Source organism: Schistocerca piceifrons, chromosome 3 (genome assembly GCF_021461385.2).
Source record: "Schistocerca piceifrons isolate TAMUIC-IGC-003096 chromosome 3, iqSchPice1.1, whole genome shotgun sequence".
Taxonomy (NCBI): Eukaryota; Metazoa; Arthropoda; class Insecta; order Orthoptera; family Acrididae; genus Schistocerca; species Schistocerca piceifrons.
In genome coordinates, this window is record NC_060140.1 from 538,412,320 (window position 1) to 538,423,101 (window position 10,782).

The 10,782-nt window shown below is 39.3% G+C and overlaps 1 protein-coding gene across 1 annotated transcript; it reads left to right on the forward strand.

Moving 5' to 3' along the window:
* Nucleotides 1-945: 945 nt before the first annotated feature.
* LOC124788816 lies at nucleotides 946-3,348 on the forward strand. The gene has a single exon (XM_047256097.1). The coding sequence runs from the start codon at nucleotides 946-948 to the stop codon at nucleotides 3,346-3,348; it is 2,403 nt and encodes an 800-aa protein (XP_047112053.1).
* Nucleotides 3,349-10,782: the final 7,434 nt, after the last annotated feature.

The window sequence follows — 10,782 nt, forward strand, 5'->3', positions numbered from 1 at the left end:
CAAATCTAGAATGAGATTGCCAAATTACACTGATCAAAATGTGAGAACTGAGAGATGACATAATATTTTTCATTTACACAGAAACATACATTCATACAAGCTCACAGTGAGAACATACATGATACATCTATTTACAAAAGAATAAATATGCTAATAAATCATCCACAGATTCTATGTGAAGTGGTTTTCATGGACATGAAGTAAATAAATAAGTCCTAAACATATCATCATTTAAGAAGTAATAGTAAACTTTAAAGACAATATGTAAATCCACAATATACTGGAGTACAAAACATTCTTAACCTTTTGTAGACATGCACCATCAAACAGAAAATCAGAGTCCGCTCTTACTAATGCAGAATATATTTCTCATTCGAACATGTACAGAGGTAAAATTTTCCAAACAGTTTGTGTTATTTGGTAGACTTGGTACATCAGTTAGTTCTACAAATAAATTTGTGAATGGAGTTGAGGAAGTTAGCCACCAGTAACCCATTTAACCTTCCCTTAAATTGAATGTATTACTAGTTACATGTTTTGAAGAGACAAATTATTTAAGTGGTGTGTTCTTGAACAATGAACACCTTCAACACCAAAGTAACTACATTTGCATCTTTACTGTAGATTACTCTTATTTCTAGTAATGAACCATGAACTAAGCTGTTGATTTAAGCCGGCCGGAGAGGCCGAGTGGTTCTAGGCGCTACAGTCTGGAACCGCATGGCCGCTACGCTCGTTCGTTCGAATCCAGCCTCAGGCATGGATGTGTGTGATGTCCTTAAGTTAGTTACGTTTAAGTAGTTCTAAGTGTAGGGGACTGATGACCTCAGAAGTTAAGTCCCATAGAGCTCAGAGCCATTTCAACCATTTTGTTGATTTAAAGATATACTGTACATTGTGGCTGTTTTTACCACTTGTAGCTGTATGTTGTAATAGTGTTTAATAATGAGTTCTTTTAAATGTGAAGTTTGCGGCAATGAGTACAGTTACCGCAAGATTCTGAAGAGGCATATATCCACAGCCCATCCACAGAAGCTGAGCGAAATGATGCCTCCTGTTACAGATAAGGAACCTTCGTGTACATACCAACGCTACATATGCGACAAGGATTTTACTTGTAAAAGTAGTTTAAAACGCCACCAACAAAATATTCATGGCCAACCGCAACAGCAAGGGTTTAAGTGTACAATGTGTGCATTTGAAACCGATTCAAAAAAGTGCTGGATCGATCATTTTCAGTCTGCACACGGATTATGTGTGAAACCAGAAGCCCTGGAATTCTCCAGTGAAGAAGAATTTTTAAAATGGAAAGAAGAAATGGAATGTGCTACACATTCCAAATTCATTAAAAGCTGTGGCACTAAATTTTACGATGAGGGCCCCACATGTTATTACGTTTGCCATCGCTCAGGTCAGTTTACCTCCAAAGGTGATGGGAGAAGACATCTGAAATTGACAGGAAGCAACAAAATTAATGGCAAGTGCCCTGCAGAGATTAAAGTGCAGTACAAAGAAGGAAAATGCCACGTAACTTTTGTGTCCACTCACGTTGGTCACGATCTGGACCTAAGTCATCTCAACCTGACGGAAAAAGAACAGATGAAGATAGCTGAGGACATTGCTGCAGGAATCCCATTTCCTACTGTCCTCCAAAAAATTCAAGAAACAGTGCAGAGTTCGAATTTGAAGAGAGTGCATCTTACAACGATGCAGGATTTGCATAATATTGCAGCTGCGTATAACCTGTCTTCAAAGTCAGTCAGACATTCAAATGATGCGATCAGCGTGGAAGCTTGGGTGCAAGAAGTGCAGCAAAGTGACAATCCATGTGTATTGTTCTATAAGCCTCAAGAAACAATTAATGATCTGTACCCTGAACTGAAAAGTGAAGACTTTGCATTAATTATAATGAACAACGCACAAGGCGAAATATTAACAAAATATGGAGGTGACTGTATTTGTGTCGATGGAACTCATGGCCTAAATGGCTATGATTTTGAAGTTACAACATTACTTGTACTGGATGATATGAGGCAAGGATTTCCATGTGCTTTCCTCATATCTAACAGGAATGACTCAGATGTTTTGAGTATATTTTTCAATTGTGTTAAGTCTCAGGTTGGACAGATTTCCCCAAAAGTATTCATGACGGACCTGGCAGAATCGTATAGTATCGCTTGGAACAAAACAATGGGACATCCTGAAATGAGATTTTTCTGTACCTGGCACGTCGATAGAGCCTGGAGGGCCAATATTAAGAGCAAAATTAGAAGTTCGGACAAGAGAAACGAGGTGTACAAACTTGTTAAATCGTTAATGCAGGTAAGAGATGTTGCTGTGTTTCAAGAATCGTTGGTAAAAGCATTGCAGAAACTCAACAGCGATCCAGAGACTTCAGAATTTTTTCACTATTTCAAGACGTATTATGAAAAAAATGTGAAGTGTTGGGCATATTGTCATAGGATGCGATCCGGACTCAACACAAACATGCACCTGGAGAGCATGCATAAGACATTGAAATATATACATGCTAATGCAAAGCAGGTAAAACGTTTGGACAAAGGTATATCTGCTTTGATGTCGCTTGTAACAGCAAAGCTGTTTGACAGGCTCATTGTCAACGTGAAAGGGAAGCTAACAAGTAAAATGAAAAACATTCGCCGTAAACACAAATGCAGCATTCTGATGAATAAGGACTCAATTAGGAAGGTAGGCAGAGGTTGGGAAGTACCAGCCACAAAATCACATGAAGTTTACCTTGTACAAGAAAATAATATCTTCTGTAACTGTAAATTAGTGTGCACTGACTGTAAAGTGTGCATTCATAGGTATTCCTGCACGTGTATTGATTATAGCATTAAGTTAAATATGTGCAAGCATATACATAATGTTTGCCAACTAGACAGTACAGAACAAAATCCTTTTGAAATTTCTGAATTACAAGATGCAGTAGCTACAGATGTTGGAGATATGTCTTGCATTAATGAGAAAGAAGTGATTTTGAAGCAAGTAAGTGGAAATGCTAATTCCTGCACCCCAGAAGCATTGGCAGAAGAGAAGAGAAAAATTATTTCTAGGTTTTCAGAAATTGTTTCTGGTATGTCAGCTACTGAAGTTCAGCTGGCTAACAAAATGGTGACTTCGTTGAAGGTTAATGTAGGTGCTGTTCGCACCAGTAGTGGTATCTCTTTCATTAGCCCACAAAGAAGTCTCAAGAGGAATCTTTTGCCCCAGAGGAGGCTGTTTTCAACAAAGAAGACAAGTTCCTCAAAACGCATATCCATGGCAGTTCCTAATGCAGAAGAAACCAACAACATCCTGAGAACACTTCTGGATGAAGATTTATAGCACATTAGCTAGCATGTTGGTCTCGTATTGTGGAACATGTTGGTTCTCTTCTGTGTCCTGCCATCCAGATTTAGGTTTTTTATTATTTCCCTAAATCACTGAAGGCAAATGCTGGGATGGTTCCTTTGAAAGGCCAAGGCAGATTTTCTTCTCTGTCCTTGAAAGTGCCACAGCTTGTGCTCTGTTTCTGATGACTTCACTGTTGACAGGATGTCAAACATCAATCTTCCTTACATCTTCACCATCCTCTGGTATGGCAGTTCTGCTGCTGTGTGGGATATTATGCACTGCCAGGAACTGATGCTGCTTTTGCCACCAGCCTAGAATGGTAGCATTGCTAGGTCACTCCGCTCCCAAGCCGAGCTGGGCAGTGATGACTGTGATTCAGGCTCAGTGTAATACCTGTTGATGACTATGCATTTGTCACCCATCCCTAAATTAAAACAGAGTAAGTTACAATCATCAACTTGTAATATATATTTATTTTTTATCCAGCTAGATGAGTAACACACATACAACTGTTAAACAGGTTAAATATTTTCTTATTCTAGCTGGGAAAATATCTACATCTGATTGTTCACAATCAATTTTCCTGATAATGTAACTCATTTACCTAAAAATAAATTTCATAAATAAATATTATTTCATGATCCGTATAAACACATGGAGGTGGAATTAGGAATGAGTGGATAAGTCATTCTGATATACAACTCAGCTGAAAGCCTTTTTGATTCCACTTTGTAGTATATATTTTACTTTTTTTTTAAATCCCCTATTTCAAAAGTTATCTGTAACCAAATGTCTCATATTCCAGAATGTTTTATTTTTAACTGGTTGTTATTTCCATAATACTGGCACATAGTTTGTACCCCTAATTTATCAGGGAACAAAAATGCCTTTTGTATTTGGAAACAAGTAATAATTTCAAACTTGTCATTAATCCAAGTAACATCCTGACACAGATGCTAACAGAGTAGATACTAAGTCTCACTGGCTGTCTGCTGGATGCAGATATTGATTGATTGTTTGAATGGGGAGAGGGATCAAATGGTGATGCCATCAGTCCCAAGTTCCAAAATGTCAGAGGCTGCGGGAGCAAAAAACCAACAGCACAGTCTAGTCGATGGCAAAAGAAAACAGTCAAAGATGCAGAAGGAACCCTGGGGTTGCAGGAAGAATAAAGAACAGGAGTAGGGGGAGATCATAATGTGCCTCACTCATGCTATGTGCAACAGGGTGCTGGAATCACTGCAAACCCACGCCGGTCCCCACATCATACCATGACTGTGACAATCGGGACAACACCAGGGGAAGATGACACAAGAAGAGGAGGTGGGGAGGAAACAGCACAAAATTCCAAACAAAATGGAGAGAAATGGGGGCGGGAAACCTGGCCGGAATGAAGGCAATGATGAAGGCCTCCAGTTATGGAAGAAAATTCAGGTACTTAAATATAGGGGACAAACCACTTTTAGGATGATAACCGAAGACAGATGTAACTACGCAAGGTCGTCTGCTAATGTCTGTAACAATGAAGAGTGGAAGAGCATGTTTAATGCGAAAGGCCAAAAGATGGGGGAGTCTAGTAAAACATGGATTACAGTGAGGGGTGGGGGGCGGGGGCAGATCATTATGGAGTAAGAGGCTTGAGTCAACCTGGTATGACCAATACAAAGATAGCAGAGGAGGGTAGATCCGCTGTAGGCCATGCGGTACGAGTCCCCTTATTGCAAGAAGTTTATTGGGAAGGTGGTGGACTCAAAGAGTCAGCCCAAGACTGAGCAAAAAGGAATCTGATGTGAAGCAATACGGTTTCGCATCACACTGATAAACCATAACCTTGACACCCGAATAAAGTGGTCATTATCAATGTGGTTGTCCTTACAGCCTTTCTGAACAAAATGAACGCCTTGCCATTCCAGACTGCCCTGAAGTTCACCAGTTTGGAAGATGAGGTCACTATGAGAAATGACACCCTGAAACATATTCAAAGGCTATTGAGGAGTAATGGACATCAAAATGCACTACTCAGCCACACCAATGGCCACCTGGAATATGAGCTGTTGCTGAGAGTTCCAATGCTCCAGAACGACAAGCCACTACTCCTAGGTATACACAGGGAGGTAGCAGCTCAAGTATCAGAACTGTGATCCCTGTGTTGTCAGAGGACACAAGCAAAAGAGTACATAACACCCTAAGCACATGAAATGGGCACCATGCTAGCTGTAGAGCATGAAATGGACAATGGCTTCAGGTAAAAAATGGAAGAGCTGGTAAGGCCACATGCCAAAGACTTCATGTATGGTGGTGTTCCCCTTGTGGCTCACACCATGGAGACCAAATTTAGAGGAGTTCAAACTCCAAAGAGGGACCAAACACTCCAAATAGGAAAGTGAAAAGCAAGAAGAATAAAAACCAGGATTGCCAGGCCAGTGTAAGCAAGGAAACAGAGATATAAAGAAAGGGAAGAGGGAAAGAAGTGAGGACAGGGATGGATGAGCACGGGAGAGTTAATGCAGCCTGGAAAAGTAGAAAGGATTCAATTACTAGGAGCCTTATGTGCTCCATGCACAAACTCACAAAATAGTTATGACCTCACAAAGTAGTTATGACTCCTCTCACTGGGGAATGGGGACGGGGGATGGAGGGATGGATGCAGATATGGAAACATGATCCTGTGATGTTAAAGATAAATAAATAAACTTTTAAATACCTGCGTGTTAGTGGATTTGCTCCAAATATCCACTGGCCAAACTGCAAACCTGGGGTACAGAGGTCCAACTGGCCTTCCTGACAAGTCTATTTCTCATGCACCACCATCCATTGGAGCAGACAAACTATCCAACACTGTTGACACCATTATAGTGGCATGCTGTGTTGCCATGCTAGGTGTCAGTCATGACAAAGCATCATAGTGTACACAGCTACGCACTGCTTACTCTAGAGTCCTGCAAATAAATATTAATAAATACTAAGCATATACGAATTCTGAGATAACTCACAACTCATCTCAAAAATGTGCATAACATAGAATCAGTCTCTTACCTAGAGTGAAACGAAATGACCGTATAGCATTTCTGTCCGGGAGATCCTATGCAGAACCATTCGGCTGCCTACTGCAAGTCTTCACCAGATGATGCCACTTTGGTGATTTGCATTTGATAAAAAGGTAAAATGGTGATAATGGCAACACATAACCCTGCCCCCGAGAGGCTAGACTCTCCGACTTGGACAGGAATTGCACCTGAGACCCTGCGTACCTATCAGTCTCTCTAACCACACAGCTACTGGGACAGACATAGCTAGCTAAGGTGGCATGTTGGATGTGTTGCTGCCATTTTCAGTGACACTTGCTGTGTCACACAGACAAACCGACAGGCCCTGAAAGTAAATATTAAACCAGAGTGCAGACATAGTGCATTGGAACAGAACAGTAACATTGAGCATATGTGAATTTAGTGATGAGTCACAGGGCATTTCTGTATAGTGCATAACACTGAATTAATCTCATACCTGATGTGCTGTGTGGAAGCTCTTGCTTTCATGGTTTATCGAAAGCACCGTTCTAAACTCATTCACTGACAGGTCCTGTAAGTAAACATTAAATCACAATGCAGGCATTGAGTATTGGAACAGGAAAGAAATATTGGACATACATAAATATAAGGATGACCCATGAGGCATTTCAGTATTGTGCCTAACACAGAATTAATCTCATACCTGGTGTGGTGTGAGGAAGCTCTTGCTGCCATGGCATACCAAAACCTTGCTGATCACACTCAGTGTCAGGCTCTGTAAGTAAACAATTAAACAGTAAATCACAATGCAGGCATTGTATATTGGAATAGGGAAGCAACATTGGGCATATATGAAGATAGAGATGTCTCACAAGGCATTTCAGTATTGTACCTAACACAGAATTAATCTCATACCTGGTGTGGTGTGAGGAAGCTCTTGCTGCCATGGCATACCAAAACCTTGCTGATCACTCAGTGTCAGGCTCTGTAAGTAAACAACTAAACAGTAAATCACAATGCAGGCATTGTATATTGGAACAGGGAAGTAACATTGGGCATATATGAAGATAGAGATGTCTCACAAGGCATTTCAGTATTGTGTGTAACACAGAATTAATCTCATACCTGGTGTGGTGTGTGGAAGGTCTTGCTGCCATGGCAACCCAAAACCTTGCTGATCACACTCAGTGTCAGGCTCTGAAAGTAAACAATTAAACATTAAATCACAATGCAGGCATTGTATATTGGAACAGGGAAGTAACACTTGGCATACATGAATATAGAGATGTCTCACAAGGCATTTCAGTATTGTATGTAACACAGAATTAATCTCATACCTGGTGTGGTGTGAGGAAGCTCTTGCTGCCATGGCATACCAAAACCTTGCTGATCACACTCAGTGTCAGGCTCTGTAAGTAAACAATTAAACAGTAAATCACAATACAGGCATTGTATATTGGAACAGGGAAGTAACATTGGGCATACATGAATATAGAGATGTCTCACAAGGCATTTCAGTATTGTGCCTAACACAGAATTAATCTCATACCTGGTGTGGTGTGTGGAAGGTCTTGCTGCCATGGCATACCAAAACCTTGCTGATCACACTCTGTGGCAGGCTCTGTAAGTAAACAATTAAACAATAAATCAGAATGCAGGCATTGTATATTGGAACAGGGAAGTAACATTGGGCATACATGAATATAGAGATGTCTCACAAGGCATTTCAGTATTGTGTGTAACACAGAATTAATCTAATACCTGGTGTGCTATTTTGGACCTGTTGCTGCATTGGTTGACTCAAAGTTTGTTGCACATACGAACTGACAGGTACAGGATTATAAATCATGTTCCATGCATAGAACAGAAAAATTGCACTGGAGATGTGTGAAATAGAAGATATATCACATGAAGTGTGGTCCATTTCATGGAATTACCATCACATACCAGGTAATGCTTGTTGCATGTCTCACTGCTGTGTGTGCCACTGTGTTTTCACTCAGTAATTCTAATGGTATACTTAATCTGCCATACAGAGAAAGCACATTATTCTCCAAGCATTTACTCAATGCGGCATATTAAATTTTCATCAGTGTTATAGCAGCCTATTACTTGTGAGTCATCTGTGTAGAGGATGGTATCAGACTGAACAAAGCATGACATATCATTGTGTACTCTAAGTTAAAACTTATTTGCAGGTTCCAGCAATACTGATAGAATGACTGAGTGGAAATACAGCAGCACACCACAGCAAATAAAAAATAATTTAACTGTGCTAACCCAGGAATTGTTCACTTCACCACAAAAAAAGGCTGTGGAATGTTTATGTGAAATACACTATTTGATACAAAAAATGTGTCAAAAAGATATGTGTACCAGTAATTAAAATGATATCGTGGAGTTAACAATGCAGGATACTAAGTAACAAAACAAAATCATGAACACCATAAATAATATCACTGATTAAATTTTAAAAAAATATATCTTGTGCATATTTTATTTCAATCATCACCTAATGTATTATTTTTTGGGGTTCTCAGAAAACTAATTTCCTCAATGCTTTTAGACTACAAAAAATACTATCCGAGCCATAGTGGGAGCTGAAACATAACACACAGGTTTTTCAGTGAGAGTGATTCAGCCAGAGACTAGAACTACATGAAAAAACTCCACATCACATGAACATGAAATTTATAAATAAAATCTGAAAGGGGAAGTATGACAAAATAGTAATAATAATACTGAAGCACACATGGTAAGATATCTGAAGGATATTGATACTATGTCATACTGTAGAAAATGTACCGAATGATAATAATGTCAAGTAGCAGCCCTATCTGTCTAAAGAAGTAACACCATATGCACTACCACAATAGATTATTGCCTTATTGTCTACCTGAAGGAGTAACTACATATGTATTATAACCTAGATTATGGTTATCAGTTTGTATAAAGAGGTGGAATTGATAGGGAATTTATGTCTCTATCTTCATTTGTATGAGGCATGTTATGTAATGATAAAATTTTGAAGTGATTTTCATGTCAGAATGTTCATACTACATCCCAATGTAGAACTAATCACAACAGATTTGGGCACATGAACATTTAAAATATTTTAATATTAAGTGCAAATAGTTGCAAATTAATGGTACAGACCTCCATCCAGAAGTGTTCTCAGGATGTTGTTGGTTTCTTCTGCATTAGGAACTGCCATGGATATGCGTTTTGAGGAACTTGTCTTCTTTGTTGAAAACAGCCTCCTCTGGGGCAAAAGTTTCCTCTTGAGACTTCTTTGTGGGCTAATGAACCTTCAACGAAGTCACCATTTTGTTAGCCAGCTGAACTTCAGTAGCTGACATACCAGAAACAATTTCTGAAAACCTAGAAATAATTTTTCTCTTCTCTTCTGCCAATGCTTCTGGGGTGCAGGAATTAGCATTTCCACTTACTTGCTTCAAAATCACTTCTTTCTCATTAATGCAAGACATATCTCCAACATCTGTAGCTACTGCATCTTGTAATTCAGAAATTTCAAAAGGATTTTGTTCTGTACTGTCTAGTTGGCAAACATTATGTATATGCTTGCACATATTTAACTTAATGCTATAATCAATACACGTGCAGGAATACCTATGAATGCACACTTTACAGTCAGTGCACACTAATTTACAGTTACAGAAGATATTATTTTCTTGTACAAGGTAAACTTCATGTGATTTTGTGGCTGGCACTTCCCAACCTCTGCCTACCTTCCTAATTGAGTCCTTATTCATCAGAATGCTGCATTTGTGTTTACGGCGAATGTTTTTCATTTTACTTGTTAGCTTCCCTTTCACGTTGACAATGAGCCTGTCAAACAGCTTTGCTGTTACAAGCGACATCAAAGCGGATATACCTTTGTCCAAACGTTTTACCTGCTTTGCATTAGCATGTATATATTTCAATGTCTTATGCATGCTCTCCAGGTGCATGTTTGTGTTGAGTCCAGATCGCATCCTATGACAATATGCCCAACACTTCACATTTTTTTTCATAATACGTCTCGAAATAGTGAAAAAATTCAGAAGTCTCTGGATCGCTGTTGAGTTTCTGCAATGCTTTTACCAACGATTCTTGAAACACAGCAACATCTCTTACCTGCATTAACGATTTAACAAGTTTGTACACCTCGTTTCTCTTGTCCAAACTTCTAATTTTGCTCTTAATATTGGCCCTCCAGGCTCTATCGACGTGCCAGGTACAGAAAAGTCTCATTTCAGGATGTCCCATTGTTTTGTTCCAAGCGATACTATACGATTCTGCCAGGTCCGTCATGAATACTTTTGGGGAAATCTGTCCAACCTGAGACTTAACACAATTGAAAAATATACTTAAAACATCTGAGTCATTCCTGTTAGATATGAGGAAAGCACATGGA